At 39.8% G+C, this 23591-nt stretch overlaps 1 protein-coding gene and 1 long non-coding RNA gene across 2 annotated transcripts in view; one reads left to right on the forward strand and one right to left on the reverse strand.

The window, feature by feature from the left end:
* Positions 1–8795, forward strand: LOC143519217 (sialic acid-binding Ig-like lectin 5). Its single transcript, XM_077012419.1, has 9 exons — positions 1–139; positions 4578–4624; positions 4752–5090; positions 5184–5474; positions 5749–6009; positions 6745–7014; positions 7106–7199; positions 7418–7541; positions 7968–8795. Exons 2-9 carry the CDS (start codon positions 4594–4596, stop codon positions 7998–8000), a joined length of 1443 nt encoding a protein of 480 aa, XP_076868534.1. The 5' UTR covers positions 1–139; positions 4578–4593; the 3' UTR covers positions 8001–8795.
* Positions 5376–23591, reverse strand: part of LOC143519218 (uncharacterized) — a 27537-nt gene continuing 9321 nt past the window's right edge. The window contains exons 4-10 of the long non-coding RNA XR_013132383.1: positions 15759–15815; positions 15566–15643; positions 9475–9558; positions 8128–8423; positions 6990–7174; positions 6666–6897; positions 5376–5509 (exon numbers count right to left, since the gene is read on the reverse strand). This is a non-coding gene — a long non-coding RNA (uncharacterized LOC143519218). The remainder of the gene's footprint in view (positions 5510–6665; positions 6898–6989; positions 7175–8127; positions 8424–9474; positions 9559–15565; positions 15644–15758; positions 15816–23591) is intronic.

A 23591-nucleotide genomic window follows, 5' to 3' on the forward strand; every position in this document is an offset into this window, starting at 1 on the left:
TGCTACATGCAGTGCAGTGTGTTCAAATCAGGAAGTCAGAAATATTGATGGTTAAGTGTTTTCTGTAAAGAAAGTGATCAAAGAACAGGTCTTTATTTGGCAGTGTGGGCTCTACAAAGCAGACGATAAAACAGTGGAGGTAAGAAAAAACATCTATGACAATGATGATGATGACAGTAACTTTCATATGTATATTGTATAATACAAAATACAATTATTGTCATATTATATTTACAAATATAAACCGGTTTCATCACCTAGAGCTTCAAAAGACATTTCTGTAGCTCATTTATTTAGTGTTTGTATAGTATGAATTCCATAGAAAATTTAACTAGCAACAACAAAACACAATAAAATCCTTAAAAGAGCTTGTAAAAAAATTACCCAAAAGAAAGAATGAAATGTGAAAAAGAAAAAAGCACAAAAACACAAACTGATTTATAAATGATTTTATATTACTTTTTAGTAGATGAGTTTTGATTTGTTTGTTTAACCTGCAGAGACTGTTCTAACTTTTTAGATGTGTTGGTAAATTGATGTGGATGGAAGGTTCTCTGTGAGAAAGAAGGTCTAAAGCCAGGTGTGTGGAGCTTATTAAAAATATTGTCAAATAATGGTGAGCTGCACTCAAACCTGTTTTCAAAGGTATAATACATAATAGCATAATGTGCACTTCACAACATACTTTCTCATAAATAAACACATAAAGAAATTTAGTACAGTGGACCAGTGATAATGAATCGTTAGACAAATGGATTGGTGAGAGTGTTTGAATGCCATTTGAATGCATGTATGAATTCTTAATATTGAAGGATAATTTCTCAGCTTTAGACCAGTGATAAATAAGGGATCATTTGATTTTTCAAAAAATAATTTTTTGAGTAACTTTACAAATTTTAAGCCATTTTAAGAATACAAGTTCATTTATTTAATGCTTAACTGTTTGAAATTAGAGTAAACAATACAATAAACAAACATTTTTATCACATAAAAAATATAAAACTATCTGTTCACTATCTCTGCTCTGTTAGCTAGCACCTCTAGATTATGGCACTTGAGAAGATCTGTCACTTCTATATTGAGAATATTTCTCCCATTCAAGAATAGTTTAAGCTTAGCCAGGCTGGAGGGAAGTTGTGGTGCCCAGATGTTTGCTCTATTAGATTGATCTACGGACACTGAATGGGCAACTCCAGGACTTTCACAGAATTGTCACAACATCATTCCTGTGTTCTCTTGGTGGAATGAAGGTAATTGTCATTTTCAAAATAGAAACCTTCGCCACAGCTTGAGATCTTGGGCACTTTGCAAAAGGTTTTCACCTAGGATTGCACTATACTTTCTGCATCCACATTCCCTTCTTCCCTGACTGGTCTGGTTATGTGGGTGTTCTGGCTGCTACAGCAGGGAACTGGCTCTTTGGTCTGGTGGTCAGACCTCACATTTACCTTCTATTGGATCTGGGTTCAAGTCCAGCATTCAGCCTTCCCCACAGAATGATGCGGACACCACTGTGACTGTAGAGATAATACTTAGTGCAGGGATGTCAAAGTCAAATACACCGAGGGCCAAAAAACAAATTTGCTACAAGCCGAGGGCCGGACTGGTTCAATGTTTATTAAAACATATTGAAATGATTGCACATAGCCTATTGAACCAAGACCTAACACAGTGTATATTATTTAATGCTTAAATGAATAAAGCAATATTTTCTTATGGATCTGTCAGTAATTTCAAGTGAAAACATTTTTCAACAAGCAAACAGATAAAAACAAACTTCCTTCAAAGAAAACATGTACTGTACATTAAATGAGTAAAGTAATAAAGGTTTGAAAAGTGCTGGAATTTAGGCTAAAGTGCTTGAAAATGCTTGAAATTGTAACGACTTTGTTTCTTCCAGGGCGAAAAATGAGAGAACATGAAGACGTTAAGATTGGGCGTTTTGAAAATAAACAACCATTAAATAATGTGAATAAAAAAGCGAATTATTTCGAATCATTTCGACTATATGTATAAATATTTAACTTAATTAAGTTTAACTGGTGCGCGCAGTTACAAAATTCGAGAGGTGCACGAATCGACAGCGTGCAACGCCCTCGCGCACGGCCGGAGCCACTGCGATTATGTCATTTTCGCCGCGCAGACCCTCGCCTTGTGTGCGTTGCAGTGACTTCGCGGGCTACCGTTGCATTGTGTGGAATGTAGTGTTTGTGCATGCAAAACACCATCGGGCGGCTGTGGCCTGCGGGCCGGTTCTAATAGTAATTAAATATCATCCAGGGGGCCATAGATTATTAATTCGCGGGCCGGATCTGGCCCGCGGGCCTTGACTTTGACATATGTGACTTAGTGGCTGTGTTTCCCCATACACCCCACTGGGAATTGTGGTAAACCAGTTGCATCTTTGTTTCATCAGACCAGAGGATCTTGCTTTTCATGATCTGAGAGTTGTTTAAATGCCTTTTTATAAACTCCAAGCAGTCTGTGTGTTTTAGTGAATGGCTTGTCTGGCCTCTTTACAATAAAAGTCCTGATTGATGGAGTGCTGCACTGACAGTTATCTTTCTGTAAGGATCAAAAATAGAATAAAAAGTCTATCTTGTGTGATGCTAGTAAATTAATGCTAGACTGATTTCCACCTTCATCACGGTATTCTATTTCATATGCTTATAGACTAAAAGCAAGCACTCGATGTGTAATGTTGGGCAAATAGGAGGCAGACACGAGAGGCAGGATTTATTAGCAGTATCAGGATCAACAACATTGGAGGGACAGGCAACGGACACACAACCAATACATATACTGGGTTTAGACACAAGGGCTTTAGTGAGAGTAATGCAGAGAACACAAAGGCTGGAAATACACAGTAAATAAGGAACGTAACACTGAACCAAAACAATTAGCGATAGAGAAACCAAACTTAAGACACGAGGAGGGATACGAGAGAAATAGAAACTACTAGCCGGGAAACAAGGTAACATCCGACATGGAGAAATAACGGTTTGAACTAGACCAAGGCAGGGAAGTAACCTGGGCAATAGGTAATTAATTAACGAAACAAACACACAACTCACTAATTAAAGAAACGCAAGACAGAGAGTACAAACAGGGATAACTTATACCAGTCAGGAAAGGTAGCGAGGAGTATTTCAGGGCCTGAGAAGGAGGAGTCATTCATGGCAAGATGTAAACTGAAACAGGTTGGGAATAGATGTGATTCACAAAGAAAACCACCAGGCAGAGATGCTCACAAGTCATTTTTTGCAAGTCCAAGTCAAGTCTCAAGTCTTTGGTCTCAAGTCCAAGTCAAGTGCCAAATATTTGAGTGACACTGCAGTCGCAAATCACTTTATAGATGTAATGGTCTGTTATGACACTTCTGGTGTATAATAGCTTAAACTGGTAAATGAAAAAATACAATTTAAAAAAGCGCACGCACACACATGTTTTCCAGATACATTTTTTATCTGTATTTCTCTCCAAAAAGTATAAAAGTATATTTTTCTGGTTACATTATTCTCTTCTTTCAGTATAACATCTGCTATATTTTGTTCTAAAAGATAAAGGAGGACTGTGAAATAAAAAAATCAATGTCTTTCTAATAATCACATTTTTTAAAACTATATATATATATTATAAATTATAAAATAAAAATTAAAAACAGAATTCAAATTTTACTATAATAATGATTCTGACATAAAAAGCCCTGCAGCAACAACTTTTTGTCTCCTAATGAACTGGATCAAATACAATCTATTTGAACTTCAACGTGTCTTTCAGTGTCCCAACACAAGGAAAATGTTTATGCAACTAACGCATTACATTTTAAAAAGATCAGGATTGACAGGGTACTTGCACTTAGCCTGCCTCGGTGAGGGCGCATTGAGGCCTCTATGACTGAACACCCTCTCTACTGGTGCACTGGTGGCAAGTCAATACCAAGCTAACTGGGTAAACATTAGGTTGTTATAACACACTAACTGTGATGCTAAGCTTGTTTTTAGCAGATGTTAATAACCTTTCAGGCAGTGACTAATCTTTCCGGGTGGGTTTTCAGGTGGCGAATAAAATTAGATGTGGTGGAACCAGCGTCCTATATTTTTATGCCACACACGCTCCAGTTTGCTGCTCTTCTATTTGCTACTTATGCTAAGTTTTTGTACCCAAAACTTATCATGAATGGTGGAACAGAAGCAAGCGTCCTCACCGGCGCCGCCACGATTGCGATGGTTTGCGACGCGCGCATTTGTGTCACGTAAAGCTCGGTTTATACTTGACGCGTCGCGAAATATGTCAGCGGTAAGTGAAAAGCAAACAAACAAGACAGGTGGAGAAGAGATTGTCAAATGAAACATAAAAGAACATTAGAAATAAAAGATTGTTCACGAGTCTCAAATCACGAGTCCAAGTCGAGTTGGAAGTCTTTTGAATGCAAGTCTAAGTCGAGTCTGAAGTCACTGTATATGCGACTTAAGTGCGACTCGAGTACGAGTCCCAAACTCGAGTCCTCATCTCTGCCACCAGCTATGACTGAACTCCATGTTACAAACTCCACATTGTCTCCATCTCCTTTCTAGGATACAGCTTCAAGTAATGGACAGAGTGCTTAAACTCATCCTAACAGGTAAAAATCAACAGATCATGACTTGACTGAAAAGTATACAAAAAAATTCTTGTAGTTCCTGAAGGACAGTTTATGAAGGAAACTGAAGGCAGCTGAATAAACTCCACACTCTCTCCTGTCTGTCCAGCTTCACTACTGAGCTGCTCATGTCACTGCTCGAAGGTGAAGGTGCCGAAATCTGTCACGGCCATCCAGGGAAACTGTGTGGTGGTGCCATGCAGGACCGGCCCTCATACACATGCGACCTGGTACAAGTATCAGCGCTCTGGCTACCCAACAGTGTATTCTACAAACACTAAGGATATAATACATCAGTTTAGACGAAGGACATCACTCCTGGGAAGTTCTGCTCAGGGAAATTGTAGCTTAAAGATTAACAATGTTCGTCAAGAGGATCATGGAATCAGTGTTTATGTATGGATCAATCCTGGAAAGATATATGGAGATTACACAGAGATAAAAGTGTGTAAGTATACAAGAAGAAACAATGTCCAAAACTGAATTTGGTCCCAGAAAATCACATCGATCACTGATTTTATCATCTGTGCTTTTCATGTAGCACCACCGTCAGAGCCTGGCATTACTGTAGAAAGCACACAAGTGGAGGGAAGGCTGTTTTCTGCCAACTGCACCATCCGACACTCCTGTCCCGTGTCTCCACCTCAGCTGGAATGGTCAGGCCTGTCTTCTGTGTCTAACGAGGTCACCACTACACAGGACTCAGGCGGCTTGTGGGTATCTGTGGCACACGCTCGGTTCAGTGCCAGCCGTAGAGACCAGGGCAAGAGGCTCTCATGCAGGAGAATACCAGATGGAAACCCTGTGACTGCTGATCCTCTTCATATCTCATGTGAGTGAAGACCACACTAATGCACTTTACTCACACTACACCAAACAACAAACATTTTGAAAAACGTAAATTACATTTCTGTTATGTGGCAGAGGAAATCATGAGATTAAATTCAATTAATTGTTAAAGACAAAACCTTAAAAATGCATCCAAGAATTTCAATCCATTGATTGAACTGCTAAACTCTAATTGAGATTAACTCTGTATACAGTTGCATAATCTCCTTTGTAGGCTATATGAATATTAACAGTTTATATATTCTGCATTTCTGCAGATGCCCCAAGAAATGTGAACATAAATATCAGGGGAACAATGCCTGTGGTTGAGGGAGGTAAGATCTCATTAACATGCAGTAGTGACAGCAACCCTCCAGCAACCGACTATAAATGGTTCATCATGGAAAGGAATAGCACCCTTGACCACAAGACAAGACATTTGCTGCTTCAAGATGTCAGGCGAGATATGAAAGTCTTCTGCATTGCCCGCAATTCCTTCGGACCGGGTGAATCACACCAGCTGTTTTTGAACGTCCATTGTGAGTAGCTGTTGGTCTTAAACCTTGAGGTTTAATTTTTCAGTTTGCTTTGCTGCCATCACACTTGAAACCCATGAATCAAGGGTTGTCAAACGGCAGTTCTGACAGGTGACATTATTATGATTATTTTAATTTTAAGTTTTTATTATTATTTACATTATTACATAATTTACATTTACATTATTAAGCACAATGGACTCAATAAAATCTGCAGATTTACCAGGTCCTTTTTGGTACAACAGCTGTTTTTCAGGGAGAAATTCTCTAAACCTGAATTGCTGTTCTGAATTGGAGTCTGACATTTTGGCCTCATTGAATTATTGGTGTAATATATGTACAGTGGAGTGACTCATGGTGAGAAATTATTTGGCACATGAGAACAGGCCCTCTAAGCTGGTCTTAGTGGAACAGTATATTCATACAGTCGTACAGTTCCTCCCACATTCAAATATGGCTCTATGCCCTCTGCACAGATCTGAAGATGAATGTCCAGGGAACAAGGCCTGTTTTCGTTGCTTTGAGATGAGGGTGGAGACATGAATGTATCTTGGCACATGATTGGCTGTGCTCCATAATGTTTTGTCCTTCTAGAGCCTTGAGAAGCGAGATTGTGACTGTTATAGTATGAGTGTTTTATACATTTATAGACTAGTTACCTGGCTGGGTGGCACAGCAGATTCTGCGATTTTACGATTGTGTTGCTGTTGACTTTCTGTCCGACTCCCTGTGTCTCAGTCCCTCCCACCATCCTGCCAGACTCCGCCTGCTGGGAGAGGGGGGGAGCTCTGCACTGCATGTGCTGGGTGGAGGCGGAGCCAAACGCCAGCATCTCCTGGACCGTTGATGGAAGAAATGCCATCCTTCCACACTTTAACGTGACGAACAACTCTACAGGAAGAATGACAGTGTCAGTGATGACAGGACCAGCAGGCCACGCTGTAACTTGTGAGGCAGTGAACTACTTGGGCAATGACACTTACCAGATGTCTGGTACCACTGTACAAGGTACTGAATATTTCTCACTGGTCTGCAGGGGAGCAGGAGAAAGATGTGGCTGCTTGATGTTCTGGTTATGTCCTTATTCTGTTGTTTCCAGGGATTGCTGGAATGAACTATTTGATTCTGGCAGCCATAGTTTTCATCGTCCTTGGAATGGTCATCATAGCTGTTCAGAAAAGACTAAAAATGAGGTAATTTTGCAAGATTATTTATCTGGTCACAATGACATTGAGATAGTGCTGAGCTAAAGTTAAGACTCTGCATCATCATATCACATGTGGTATAAACATGATTAAAGGGGATCTCTTATACTCTTATACTCACTTAACACAAATTAACATCAACACAGGTCCCTGGGAAGGACATTTTTTAAAAGATGTTTCTAAGGAATGTGGTTTTGTTTATTTAGGAAGTACACAGGGTCAGGGTCAACCCAGACCAAAACCCGGCAGGTGAACACCTACAATTTGGTCAATGATGACAATATCTATGCAAATGCTGCATCAGGAGATGGTTTTTACAGGAACACCGAGGTAAGTTCACAGGTTCCAGAGGTAGCAACAGCACAATGCCCCCTAAAGGCAGTTTAGTGCCTCTACACTAAGTAATGTGGTTTCTCAGGTCCAGTACTGTGGCATTAGCCATGTTCTGCACACCTTTGCCTTTTCCTATAGTAACACTTGACTCCAACTCACTTCTAAATTAATTATCTAATTATTAGGCCTGTCATGGGAGTAGAGTGACATTATAGACATTATAGTTTCTTATGAAGCATAGAGTCTTGTGAATGTTTCATAGCTATAGCTGTTAATTTTTTGGGTTATAGGCCACCAGAGCAATTTTTTTAAAAAGCATAAGATTGGAAAAAGGATAATGTGTGGAATTCAGTCATACTCATACAGACTTTGAGTTGATTATATACTGATGGTTTAGGTCATGGTGTGTTCTCTCTTTGTTAGGATGACATGTCCAATATCTACCTGAACGAATGAGACTGGTGAATTTGTGATGGCCTTCCTGTCTATTATTAAGCTTCAGTATCTACTGAATGTGCCAGAATCCTGGTGTTGAATAAATGCAGCACTGGTTTGATGTAGGATACTGTAAGATACTCCTCACCTGACGAAGCCCCCCTAAACTCCTGGAGGGACTTAAGACCTTGCTGATGGACTCCAGGACCTCTACATCTTGCCAGGTGGGAACTAGATTCTGTGTTTTCTTGTCAGAAGACGAGACTTTAGCGATCAGTTCCTCCAGCTCCAGCGCCCCCTGGATCATTTTTTGCCTGGACCCCCACCTGGAGACTCTATCAGCAGCTGTGGCCAAGGCTCTTCTCCCTTTCCAGCTAAATGAACCTGCTGACAACCTTCTTGCACAAAGCTACAGCACAATCGACACACGGATCTTTCACACTTCTTTGTGTTGGGAGTAGAGAAACATTTGTAGAAAAGAAAGGTCATCAGTTCATCAGTTAGTGCTGAGGCATACATAAACATACTTAACCTAAAATAACAAACTTAGCCTACATTAAACACAATTTTGTTTAACACATTTGTGTTCATTAAACACAAATTCTAGTGCACAACATCTTGTAATCATTAGACAGTTCATTTAACACTGTGTATTTTCATGGCAAAAACATGCCATGTTTTTGCCATGACAAAAAAAATTATTTGTATGGTGAAACAATGGTTCTTTCTATGATAAAACTTGTATTTGTACTGTAACATATGGAATTAAACTATAACCTTAGCTGTAATTTTTTTTAGTGTAATTTTTATGGCCATTTACAGTTTATATTAGTTATTTCACAGTAATGTATTGTTAAGAAAACGGTTCTTAAATATAAAATGCATGGTTACTAAAAAATAAAATACTGTAAAACCATCTGACCATATTCTCACCGTATGTTTTATGGTAAAATTATTGCAACCACTGTTGCCAGTATTTTATCTTTTTTTTTTTACAGGTATTGCATTGATTTAGCTTCAGCTCATGAAAGTAATAACTGCATTAGTTCATGTTTATAACAGACACGGAGCCAGAACCGAATGGTCTGTGTGAATCGACCAAGAAAGTAGTTTCTCTCCCTCCTGGCTGTACGTGTCAAGACTGCAATCAATAAATATGTTCAAATAGGCATAATCTGGCTATGTCATCTTTGGCCACCAGAGAGAGGCACAGGGCCACTTCACAGTAATCTGGAGCACATTATCAACACCTGCTCAATTGGCTACTTAAGCGTTAAAACAAGCGCTCATTTGTTCAGTATCTGTACAGTGTTCTGATAAGAGTCAAGATTGAGTTTTCAGGTAGCGACCTTAAGGGCCGTCTCTTGGGTCTCTTTTCCTCTCTGGAGCTTCTCTACAGCCTTGAGCTACATCTTTCTGTTTCGAGTTCCCTCTACCAGTTACCCCGGTGCAGTCTGGTGATTTGCATTTGCATTTTGTTTAATATGATTCTTACATTTACGGCATGATTCTTCAAGCTTTCTAGCTGCGTTGCAGCAGTGCGGCTCCTCTGCACAATGGGACCTGTGTTTGAATCCAGCTTAGAGAGAAGCACAGTGTTACATAAAACCACTTGTCATGTATTTTACCTGTCGCAGTTCTCAGCAAAATGTACAGTGGTATTGAATTAATGTGATGGAAATGTGAACGTGTATGCAAACCAATGATGCAGAGATGAGTATTGGTATATTTAGGGTGCGGCACAAGGTTATAATTGTTTTGGATTTTTTAATTATGTAACAACTAGGAGAGAGGGCTGGACGCAAGTGCGGACTGAACAATGAATTTAATGACAAAACTGATAGATATACACAAAGCACACAAAACATACACCAAGAATAATCAAACACCTAACATATGCACCAAACACTAACAGAAATAACTGGGTGGACAAGGCTAAATAAAAGCAAAGACATCAACAAGCAAAATCACTAGAGAAACCAAAGTCACACAAAGTACATCTAATAGGGAATACAAAATACAAGGAGTACATACAGACTAGTATTACAGACACAAAAGACAAAGATACCAAATCGCATACAAACAAGAGGTACTTACAATAACCGACAACACAAGAGACTAAACACAAGACTTAAATACACTAACCAACCAAGGGACTCAACAAGACACAGCAGAAAGCAATAACGAGGGGGCAGGGGAGTGAAGACAGACACGACTAGGAAATTTCAAAATAAAAGACAAACAGAAGACATGACCGACAGGAGGGAGGCAGGCCTGACAAATTAGTTTAGTTTTTATTTAATTGTGACTTTTTTTCTAATTCAGTTAGTTTTAATTAGTTTTTAGAGCATGTTTGCTAGTTTTTTTTTTTTTGTTTTTATTATTTTTTAAAGCTTAGTTCTAGTTTAGTTTTCATTAGTCCTAGTATTAGTTTGTTTTTTTTATACTTTGGGTTATTTGTCAGGTGCAGGATTCAAAAAGTTCAAAGTAAATATTGTGTAATAAAAACTCATCCATAAAAATGCATTCAATTACTGTTGAACAACCAACAGTCCACAAGATAGAAGCCTTAAGTGCAAAATGTGTAATATTGCTGCTGAAATTTGCCAGACTAAGGACAGACACGAACATAGGAGCGTAACCCTATTTTGGTTCGTGTGAAAAGCCAAACTTTTTGAAGGCAATCAAGTCACATAGTACGGAGCCCGGGAGGGGACATGGGTAAAAAAAAAATTTAGACGAGGGAACGTTTTACCATTCGAGCGCACATTTTCTGTAATTCATGCTCACAATTTATTAATTCGTTCACACGATTAACAATTCAGTCTTACGTTTTCATTCATTCCTCTGCAAACACTACTGGCCTAAGCGCATACATTGCAGATACAAGGAGAGAGGCAGTAACAGTTCCCAGAAACTGTATATACTTTGATTCTTTTAGATTTATGCCACAATGAACAGAGATACGCTTATTAGGTCTTATTTTGATTTGCATATGCGTCATGAGGACATTGTAGCTTCCCTTGCACAGCGGGGGATCACAATAAGTAAACGGCATCTGAAGCGAATTTTAAGAGTCAATGATCTCTATCGACGACGATATGCTAACCTAGAGGAAGTTATTGATTTTATTATTGACCAGCTTCAAGGTTCTGGAAGACTTAATGGCTACAGATGGATGTACACTCAGGGTTGCAATTATTTACTTGCAAACGTAAGATGGACACAAATTAAGTATTATATCTTATCGATTTGGCGCCCCCTCTAGTGCAGCGTCCCTATGCGTCGCATACGCTGTATACCCCCTTTTTGCACCACTGTGTACACTAAGTGTATGGAGAGAGGCATTCGGGTCAGGAAAGAAGACGTGCGGGTAATTCTTGCTCTACTTGACCCTGTAAACTCTCAGGCTCGCCGAAGACATCGTCTCTGTCGAAGACTGTATTTCTCAGAGGGTTCTAATTTCATATGGCTCATTGATTCATATGACAAACTTAAACCCTACAGTATATGCACCGATGGATGTATCGATGGATTTTCACGCAGGATTATTTGGCTGAAGGCATCCTACAATAACAGCAACCCCAAAGTTATCGGAGGCTTCTTTTTAGGGGCAATAGGGCGTATTGGAGGTTGTCCGCGGCTTGTACGTACTGATATGGGCACAGAGAACTTGGTAATACGGTACATTCGTATCTGCGAATGTATCTGCGGCGGGACAATGATGGCGGCAGAGCTGGCGAAGCAAGCTATATCACAGTAACAAGCACAGCAAACCAACGAATTGAGAGCTGGTGGGGGCAGATGCAAAAAGAGGGGATAGAGCACTGGATCCAGCTATTCTGAGAACTTAAAGATCAAGGACTGTTCAGTGGCGATTTCTTGGACAAAGCTCTAGTGCAGTTTTGCTTCATGGCAATCATTCAGGTATGATAAATTATGAACCATTATTCTTGTAAAATTGATTCAAGATTAATAGCTGTGATGTGAATTTTGTTACTTTCGGATTATGATCACTTCTATTCTGGGGGGGTTTCCCGATAACGAACGATCTTAGAAAGTTACGAACAACTTTAAGAACGACGTAACTTTAAGAACGCCAAATTTACGAGTGTTTCCCAAAAGCCTTCGTAGTCTCCAAATTTATGAACGAGTTCTAAGTAGTTCATAGTTGACTCCACCTCTGCAGCTGCACTGGAAAATCTCCGCTAGTCGAAAACCGAACCACCGATTTACATAAATTTTTTCATTATTACACCGCAAAAGTATCATTGGCAAAATGACAATCATAAAAAATAATAAATGTTGAAATTTCAAGTATAAGAAAAAAATGAGTAGAACATAAATTATTACCTTTGCAATTCTGACCGATCGTAGGCTTCTATCAAGGCTATAAATAGGGCACACAATTAACCTTTCACACACTATTCAAAACCATGGCAAACAAGCAGAGAAAATGAAACTTTGTCGCGTGAACTGAGCCAAAAACAAAAGTATAGTCTGCTGTTTTCAATAGCTCGAGGAAGTTCCTCAAATTCAGAAAAAAAATTTAACAAAAAACTGTAGTCAAGTCAAAAATAAGGGGACAGAACTAAGAAAGGAAAAGGGTTAAGACTGGTGGAGGTCAAATGTCCACAAGTGTCCTTACTGTTGAGGAGGAGAAGGCACTGGGGATACTGGGCCCACATCTACTGAAGGGACACCAGGGGATTTGATACAGGAATAAATATCTTCAGAGTGGATACCCACTGTCAGCTAGGACATGTCCACCATCAAATGCACCATCCCTAGCCATCTGACACACTCCAGAATTGGCCCAGATGAAGGAGTCATGAGTACTCCCAGGTCACTTGGCCAGTGTCCGTAAAGAGGCCTTGGTGGTTGTATATTACTTGTATATTCAAAGCAGAGAAGCCTTTACAGCAGATGTAGATGTAGGCTGGGAGTGTGTATGGGGATCAGAGTGACGTCCACTGCACCAACAACTCCACGAATGTTTACAGTTGCATGAAAACCAATTTTGGTTTCATGTAATGCATCCCTAGTCCTAGGAAATGTATAGCAAAGTCCTAGGAAATGCAAGCTGTCAGGGCTGGTCCCAGGGCGTCTCCTCCTGTATATTCACTTAGAAACTTAATTTTAATATTAAAGGCCGATATTAGTCAAACAGGATAAAGTGAAACAATAGGTACCTCACAATAACAGGTAAACACATCAGCCAAAAAAAACCCTGAGACTTCTCTGGTGTGGTTACACCATATATCGATTTTTTGCATGGGTTTGGACTCAAAAGACACACTGGTTACAAACACCCAATGTCCCTGTCGCTGCTGGGTTAAGTGGACTGGCATAAATTAGCATTAATATATTGTTAAGTACTGTAAGTAATGAAGAAAATCACAAAACATGTTTTGTTTACAAGCCTAGCGGGCCGCTAATACTTTTAAAACCCGCGTAGTGGAAAACACGCATTTGACTGTCTTCACAGCTAATAATTTACACTCGCCCCCCCCCCCCCCCCCGCTCAACAAATTACACTCGTCACAAGCCCCCCCAGACAATCTACATGCCGAAAACACAGTAAGAAAAGTGGCTCTTGGTCTATGACGGGTTGGCCACCCCTGTACTAAAGTAATGGTAGTTAAGGGGAGTTCTTGTTTCTTGTCATTATTTAATGATTAACTATTCATTAACTGTTTATTAATGTTTATTTCTTAATTATTGTAAATTAATGTACCATTACTGTAAAGTGTTACCACTGAATGAATACACACACCATCACTGCATTTGATCTAAATGATGCCCATAACCCACACAGAGCTTTTGAGTATACTATTGAAATCACTTCGGAGGTCAGGATAATTGTGGTATCCCACTGGCAACTTTAAAACACATTAGTCTGTGACTGTGGTCTTCTTTGGAAGTCAGATGTTTCGATAAACTGAACAGTGATTGGGCCTCCAATCAAATTTGAACCAGTACAAAAACGAAGGAACAATTTAAGTGTATGCAAGTCAAGTTCCCCTATGTATGTCTTTAGATAGCGGGCTGATAATGTTTCGAGTGCGTTCATTTCGTCTGGGAAAATGAGGAGATCTTTCACAGCCTTTGCAGTTGGAATTTTTTTCTTTAAGATAACATGCAGATCATCTAGAGCAGGGATGGGCAACTTCCACAATAAAAAGGGCCAAAATTTTCAACACTATTATTGGAGGGCCACATGACCACGCACTTCAAATAATTGGATATGAAAGACACTACAAATTATTCTCAATAAGAACACATTTTAAATGAATTCAGATCTGTATGTTTATTGCACCAACATACACCTATTTTCTGCATATAAATGCATTAACATGTCCTTAATAAGCAACAAAGACAAAACATTTGCTTAATAAAAAGGAATTTGAACTCCTTCATATCAAAGAACTGTAACGCGTAGCGCGCTGCGGAGCGAGGAGGCGGACACAAACGCTGAGAAGAGCGAGATTTAATAAGGGGAATTCCATAGGCGAAGTCGTTTGTTCAGGCACAGGTCAAAACGGGAGAGCCGTCCAAGTGGTCAACAGGACAGGCAGGAGTCGTAACAGGAGAGCCATTCACAACAGAGAAACACAACGGAGACGGAAAATACCAGAACAGCGTTGATAGATAATCCACAAAACCGAACAAACCACAAATAACCGACCGATTTTTGAAAGCATGAATCATGTCAAGGAAGCAATGCCCCCGCCTAATGATTAGTGTTGCAGTAGCAGTTTCAGCATCAGCAGGTATCTGTTGTTCTTGTCCAATAGGAACAAAATCATCTATGAGTAGAGAACAGACAAGACACTGAATAAACATATGAATATTTGATGATATAGTCATCTCTTAGGGTCACAAATTAGAACTAAAGTGAACTTTTATAAGCCAGATAAAATTACTCTTCCCATTTTTCATTGATTGTATGATTCATTGTAAGGCTAGAAACATACTTGCTGTTTGCCCATGCGTTCGCGTAGACAACCGGCTGCGTTGTGAATGTTACTGAGAACATACTAGCCTATGTGCAACGCGTGAAACTGGTGGCTTCCACTAGAGGGCAGAACTTAGAAAGGGCTTCGGTATTTTAACGATGCAAACATGGCAACACTCGAGGAGATTAGCCTTTGGGTAATTTTACGGTCACGGCAGAAAAAATGACGACAGCGATCCCTTTGTAGGTGGTACGTAAGGCCGTTAAATCAAAGACATTGTGAGAATGGCGAGTTTGTGTCGTTGGTACTTTTTGATGCTTTTTGAATTTCTAAGGCAAATGTACGGTTAAAAGTCAAAGGAATGGGACGAGATGGATTTCATGGATAGGATCAAAATAAAGATCTCAAATGTCAAATGAACATTACATGATTTATGAAGATACGACAACAGTACATCATTCACTTACATCCGACACATCCTTCAAGTTTTTAATGAGTTGTCTTTCGATACTCTCAACCCACTGGCCATTAGTGAATTCATATTGAATTCATTTATATTTATAAACATGTTGCATTAAAATACACATTTCCACCAGAGATCCTTAAATCTTACACAGCCATACTCACTTGGCATCTGCTGGATCATCATGACCTCGGACACTGCAGTAGCATGAACTGGAGGCATCACTGTGGTGTTCAAAGCAGCTAGATAAAACAATGCAGAATGTATTTCAATAAGCAACATAACCCGTCTTGCCTCAAGCATGACAGTATGTTTTAGAGCAGAGTATTGCTCAGAGTATTGCACAGGCATATTCACCTTGCACTTGTGGCTGCTGGAACATTGTGAGTTCTAGAATTGCAGGAACATGGTCACCTGAGAAGACATAGACATAAAGCAATGCACGGAATAGATCCCCACCAACATGCAAAACAACTATGAAGTATAATTACACAATAATACACTCGAGGTTTGTGCTATAACGTGTAATATTGGCACTGCTATATATTAGGGGTGTAACGATACACTCTGCTCACGATTCGATTCGATTCACGATACTGAGGTCACGATTCGATTTTCTCACAATATTTTCTAAAAATGCAAATTAAGAAAATTATTTATTTTTATTAAGTGTAAACAATGTAAAACAATGCACATTTCCATAAAAAAGGCCTCAGTCCCCTTGCAATTAAAGGTAATTACCAAAAACAGAGGTTTAATATTGTAAACAAAACACTTTTCTTTGGCTTCAGCATCTTAAATAGCCAAGTGAAAACAAATTATATTTTTTCTGAAACATAAGTGTACTTTTTCTTTTACACAAAAAACCCTCTTCTCTGCAATTAAAAGAATGAAGAATTATCTTTAAATTATGCTAATGCAACAAAATATACTACTGCAACAGTATTGTACTATAACCTACTAAAAGGCTGAACAAATGCTTAGTTTTTAAACACTCTACTTTAACTAGCCTAACCTAGGGCACTGACATGTTTTTTTTGAGAAAAATCAACATGTCTACATTTTCAGGGAGGAGCTGAGATCTTTGAGCGCTTACAATGTCCCCTGCTGCTGAAAATACTCGTTCACTAGGAACAGAAGTTGCAGGCACTGACAGACATGCTTTGGCTAGAGGAGAGAGCAATGGATACAAATGTGCATTTTCTTTCCACCACTTTAGAGGACAGCTGCTCAGTGGAATTGGAGGGTCTTTTCTGTACATTTGAATTTCTGCCTCTACCCCATTGTTGGTCTGTGCTGCTGGTGGTGGTTCAGTAAAACAGTCCCCAAGCAGATCTTCTAGTGCTGTCTTCTTGAAAGGTGGCTGTCCCTGAACAGTTCCATGTGCTGTGCTTGTCAGGTCGATTGTTGCTCCCAACTTTTCTGTTTCTTTTACAGTCTGGGTCATAATAGAGAAAAGAGGATATTTTAAGCCAAACCCAACCTGAGGTTGTGTCTCATTTTCACATATGCAAAGGTGAAAAAAAATTATATATTCACAGTCATGATGCAGAATTAGCTATTTACATTAGAAATTAATGTTTTTATACATACACCTACATTGCATTTGAAACATTAACAATTAGACACATGCGCACAGAGGAAATGAAAGTACCTGTTCACATTGCAGCTGGACTGCTTTTTTTATGATCCTATGGAAGACACCCTCCCGCTGCTCGTGGTGTACATGGGGCAGAGCTCGAAATCTAGGATCCAGTGCTGTGCTCTCTAGTAGATAATCATGCTCCCCAGTGTATCTGCTCGAGATGTCTTTCAGTATGGCCCTCTTAATGTTAGCCACGGTGGCAGAATCCTCTTCGATGGGCTCCATGCTCTGCTCAATCATGTGCTTCAGCGGCAAGATGAGTGAGACTGTGGGGTTGTTTTCATCGGACAGCACGGTGGTCGCTGTTTTCAGAGGTTTCAGAAGTTTCACAATATCCTCAGCGTCACTGACGCTCGATGTCGATGTCACGGACATTTCGACGTATCTCTGTACTAACGAGAGCTGCCGTTACGGCTGCTTGTTGTTCCAGATAGCGCTCAAGCATTTCCAGAGAGCTATTCCACCGTGTGATTATATCCTTGATGAGTCTGTGCTGTGGGAGCTGCAGTAGATTCTGTTTAGCCGCCAACACGGCGGTGGCCGTGGCGCTTCGGTGAAAGAAGGCGGCTATGCGTCTCACTCGACCCAGCAACCGACTGACGCGGTTTACACTTAGGCCTGCTTGGGAAGCCAGATTTAAAGTGTGGGCAAAACACTTAATATGTGGTGCAAGCCCAGACTCTTTCACGGCTACGTCCATATTTCGTGCGTTATCCGTAACGACAGCAATGTTGTGATTAGCTCTTTCGAGCTCCGACTCCACAACGGCTGATTTCAACACCTCGGCTATGTGTAACCCCGTGTGCGACTCGAAAAGCGGACGTGTTTGGAGGACAAAACTCTCCATTTTCCACTCACCAGTGATGACATGTACCGTTATAGTAATGTAGCCCTGCGTAGCCCTCGAAGTCCACCCGTCGGTTGTTAGCGCTAGACTATCTGCCTCTTTGAGAGTTTGCATTACCTTCGCCTTTGTTTCACTGTAAAGAGCTGGTAGTACAGTGCGACTAAAGTGCGGGCGCGATGGAATGCTATACTTGGGCTCGAGCGTGTTAAGAAGTAGTCGAAACCCATCATTATCGACTACCGAAAAAGGCCTCATGTCCTTTGCAATAAAAACACCAATGCACCTGGTTATTTCTTGCGCTCTTGTACTGGATTGGGGAAGGGGGGTGCAAAAGCACTCTCTAGAGATGTTTGGCCTTGGAGTAGCTTCTTCCTCGCAGGCAGTGGACGGAGCTTTTCACCGTGGTTGCGCTGTAGGTGCTGCATCATGTTTGTAGTGTTTGCCGTTATGTAGGCCATGGTTTTCTTGCAGTATTTGCAAATTGTTTTGTTTTTGTCGGTTACCCTTTCACCGTTTTTGTTTCGGGAAACAGGGAAACCAAAATGATGCCACACCTCGGATTTAAAAGACGAGGGAGCATCCTCAATCTCAAATTCACCTGCCCCTGTTTCCATTGCAAACTGGAAGAAGCTGTAAACGGAGCGTGACGCATGACGTACTTGCAGGGATATAATCAATTGGCGCCCTCTGGTGTTAAAACAATGCAATTCATTTAAATGGAAAAAAAATAACAGAACGCACTCGCAATCGTCAGTCTCTACGATGCACATCGCTACATTTTTGAATCGCGATGCATCGTGCCACGATGTATCATTACACCCCTACTATATATATATATAGTATGTATATATATATATATATATATATATATATATATGTGACGCCATGGGGATACGGCGACGGGGCGTTGACATGTGACGTCATGGGTATACTTCGACGGGGGGGGTTGGGGGTGGCTGCTGGTGTACGGGGATACAGCGACAGGTGATGCCAAATATTACGGAGTTCGTAAGGTGACGTCATGTAAAAAATATAATAACGCGTGGCCACGACTTACTAACGCATGCGAAAGACTTACTAACGCGTGCGAACAAGATAATTAAGTATTACTTTATATAAGGCCAGGTTTACCTTCCTTGGGCAGTCAGTTCGCGAACATCCCTGGGATCTGCTTGCTTTGCTGTGAAAAAATAAGGCGACGTTAGTATCTCGTTCCCACGCGTTAATAAGTCGTGGCCACGCGTTATTTATTTATTTTTTACATGATGTCACCTTACGGGCTCCGTAAAATATAGTAAAATCCATAAAAAAATATTTTTTGACTGTCATGTCAATGGATTAAATGTAAACGCAATCCGTAAACGCATGAAGCCGCTTTCGCCATTCCGGATGGCTCAGTCAAAACCATTACGTCTTAATGAACCAATACATACATCAGTATTTTATTTTCTAACATGAGCTAAAGCACAGGGTAGACTCAAACGACAAGAGTTTACAACTTCATCTTCAACCTTTTCAGCCCTGGTGCAAATGTTATCCTCACCCGTCCCTGGATTCACCAGTTACAACTACAGACACACTAGAAAAAAATCTTGTTTCTTATTTTATGTCACCGTTAACTACTCATCGGATCTACACGATTCACGTAGGTCACCCTTTTCAACTTCAAAACGGCGAATTTCGCCAAAAGGTGACAGATTTTCATGCCTGATATATATATATATATATATATATATATATATATATATATATATATATATATATATATATATATATTGTCACGTTGAGGACCCCGGCCCCTCCCTTTTGGGCGTGTGTAAACGTTGTCCACGAGCTCTGTCTGCGTTTTCAGAACTTCGTGGTGACAGCTTTGTTGTGTAAATAATGTGTCTCACCTGTGAATCGTCTCGTAATCACATGGGGCTAATGTGGTCTGTCTATTTAATGTGCGCTCGCGCAGTGTCCTGTGCTCGTCGTTGTCTAAAGTCTACATGTGGCTGTGTGAGTGTTTGTTATCCGTGCGCTATTGCGCAATCATTGTATGATTAAAAGTGACGCAAGTCAAAAAGGCAGGATTCTGTGTCTCGTCCTTCGCCGACCCCCGAGCGTCACACACACACACACACACACACATATATATATATATATATATATATATATATATATATATATATATATATATATATATATATATATTAGTGGTGGGACTTTAACGCGTTAATTTCGATTAATTAATTACAGGAAAATTAACGCACTAAAAAAATTAACGCATTTAACGCACAAGACACTTTTGCACCGTGGAATGTTTCTCAGTGCACGAGTTCCAGACATACAGATTATATGGACGCACAATGTGAACATGATGGAGATGACTGAAGAGGCTACGCTGGTGGATGGGAAATTTAAATATAAGAAACTTCCAGATGGAAGTACAAACACAAATAGTGTTATTTGGGTCATTCCAGGATTTTGGCACATTTCAGGGGTGGTAACTTCTGAAAATTTGATCTTCAATTTGATCATTTTAAATCATATATTTATAATCTACAGGTTATAAACTATCAAAAAGTTTGATTCGTCAATCTCAGATATGGAAGCAGTTTTTTCGTTATTAGATTGGTGTGCAGTAAATTGGTATGCAGTAACAGGGTTGCGACTAACAGGGTTGCAAATTTAGTCTAAGTTGTGGTCTACCCCAGGAACAGATGCTCACTGTAAAATTTAGCTATGTATACAAGATCAAGGACAAATATGGTTATATAAGTATATAAAGTAAATTTTGACTCTACTCAATATTAGTCTTACAATATGAGGAACAGGGTTGCATTCACTGAGTGACACACACAACTTGGACAAACATATTTGGAAAAAAACCTTGAAAATTGTTAGAGCACTTACCATTTTTCTTGCCATGTGGGCAGGAAATGTCCTTGTGATGCAAATTCCTTTGTGCCAGCACAAATATTTTTAACCCTTTCTCTGCCAGATAAAATTCCTTATGGTAACAGGGCTGCGCGCATGTTGTGGGACACAACTTAATAGTGTAAAAACTGTGACATGCAATACAATGTAGACCAAAGAAGTTGTTTTCATAAGTAAAGGAGATGCATTTCAACAATATACAAGAGGAAGTAATTTATTTAGAGCTTATTTTAATTGTTAAATTTGGCAAAGGAGTTGGTCACCCAATGTGTGGGACAAGAGAAAATGGCAATTTTTTTTTTGAGGTGGTTCAAAGGTATTCGGTCTTTTGAATAATATCTAAGGCGCTTATTTTTCCACCAAATTTTACAGTTTGTCTTATAACAAGTACAATGTTTAAAAAAATAGTCATTTAGATATTTTGGATATGTACATTTGAAATTTAAGTGGTGGGACAGGAAATGTACCAAAATCCTGGAATGACCCATTTACACTTTATGCAGGAAGGAGTTCGCTTATCACAGGAGCACTTCCACCCTTCGTTACCACCTCAACGCAAAACATGTTGCGGCTAAAGCCGGGCGTACACTGTACAATATTTTAAATAGTGTACTCAGCTCCAGCTCAAACTGTACGACTAAATCACAGGGAGAGTCGGCTCATGGAGCTGCTTCAACAGTGCGATACTCTCACGAGGAGCGATTTGAATTTCAAACATGTTTGATATTCTTGCGACGCTGCGATTTCTGATCGGGAGTTGGTCGTGAGGTGTGAATCGCTCCTCGTTTACCTGTGTAAACTATACGATGCACGACACGCGATTGAGCCGAAATGAGTGAAAAATCGGTTGAAAATGGGCCAAAAATCGCACAGTGTACGCCCAGCTTAACGCGCAGGTCAGTAATGATAACGTCCGCATTTCACATCCTGTCCCGGGTTTTTTTTAAGTGAGGAAATGTCCTGGTTTTTAAATGACCTTCATTGGACCATTAAGACTGGATTAAACTTTCGCGAGTGGCCATATCGCGCGACTCCGCACGCGTTTATACATGACGCGTCACATTATTTGTGTTGTCCGCAGAGGTGGGACCAAGTCAGTGTTTTGCAAGTCTCAAGTAAGTCCAAGTCTTTATCCTCAAGTCCCGAGTCAAGTCTCAAGCAAAGACAGTCAACTCAAGTCAAGTCTCGAGTCAAGACAGGCAACCGTCAAGTCAAGTCCCAAGTCTGGAATTTCAAGTCCTTTCGAGTCTTTTTTTTTTTAACCAATGTTGCAGGTATATTTTAAATGTAAATAATAGACATGTGTTCTTTTTTAAATCTGTATTCTCCTCAAATCTTGATAAAACATGTGCAACTGAAAACACGAAGTATAAAAAAAATTAAATTACACCTCTTTATTGCACAGTTCAATTTGTTAAAGTTAGCTGCAAAAATATTCATACTTTAAACTACAATTTTCCAGAAATAAATATTCTGTGAAAGTCACAAGTAGAACATGTTCAAATAAAAAGTGCTGATATTTTCACAGTACAATACAAAGAACCATAATGGCATTTTTCCCTCTCTTCTCTTATCTGGTTTCTTAGAGAACATGTGTGTCCATGTGTGAGTGACACAAGACAAACAAATATAAGAACTGAACAATTAACAGGAATCTGCAACTTTAGACATTTCAGTAAACTATTCTGCATTGCATTTGCAAAAGACCAAACTGGCCAAAAGTCTGTATGTCATTTGTGCATGATGAGGCCATAGAATGATGCCCCCATAGCTGAAAACTCGCTCCACTTTTGTCAATATATTTTTTTCTCGACTAGATGTCTTCAAAATCACAATCCATGCTGAGATAGAACTGGATATTATGATGGTGACAGAGAGAGGCTCTCTTACCTGAGTTCAGATACAGAATCCAGGGTTGCCAACCCTCACGCATTGAGCGTGAGACACATGCATTTGACCATCTTCACATGCTCTCACGCCACACATCCGATTTCTCATGCCGAAAAAAAAAAATCTAGTTTATTTATCTAGTTTATCTAGTTTATTTACCTCTGATCCACATCTATGATTCAATGAGTTACTAGTTTGTTCTGGCGCCAACCACTGGCAATCGATCGATCGCGATATAATACTTAATTTGTGTCCATTTTACACCCCGCCCGGTAACAATTTACGTTCGCTGCCCCCCCATTTGATTGGTTGTGCTGCAGCTCATGCACACACACACACGTACAGAGTGTGGAAAAGCAGAGGACCGGTCTGCGTCAGAAGGACGGAAATGAAATTAATGGGGTGCACTTTATAAATATTAATATGCGTTTTAAAATTTTGATTTGGTGTAAAAAAATTAAGTCTTTGCAAGTAAACAGGTTCAAGTCCAATTCAAGTCCCAAGTTATTGGTGTAAAAGTCCAAGTCAAGTCTAAGTCTCTGAATATTTTTTCAAGTCAAGTCAAAAGTCTTAATATTGATGACTCGAGTCCAAGTCATGCGACTCGAGTCCCCACCTCTGGTTGTCCGCTCTCAGTGGTCGAAGATAAATGCTTACAAGAAGCGCTGCACATTGCGTCAACTGATGCAAGTTACGAATATATATTTCACGTTATAGCACGAACCTCGAGTGTATTATTGCGATTATACCACTGTTCCTGTGACGGGCAGGGGTGAGCAACTAAAAAGGAAGCGATCACGCCAAGTCTCAGGGAAAGAGGATGGTTTAATAGAAAGTGTGCAAACCAAAAACCCGTGCATGGTTCCAGATTAAGGAAATAATAACC

This window comes from Brachyhypopomus gauderio, chromosome 7 (assembly GCF_052324685.1).
Source record: "Brachyhypopomus gauderio isolate BG-103 chromosome 7, BGAUD_0.2, whole genome shotgun sequence".
NCBI lineage: Eukaryota > Metazoa > Chordata > Actinopteri > Gymnotiformes > Hypopomidae > Brachyhypopomus > Brachyhypopomus gauderio.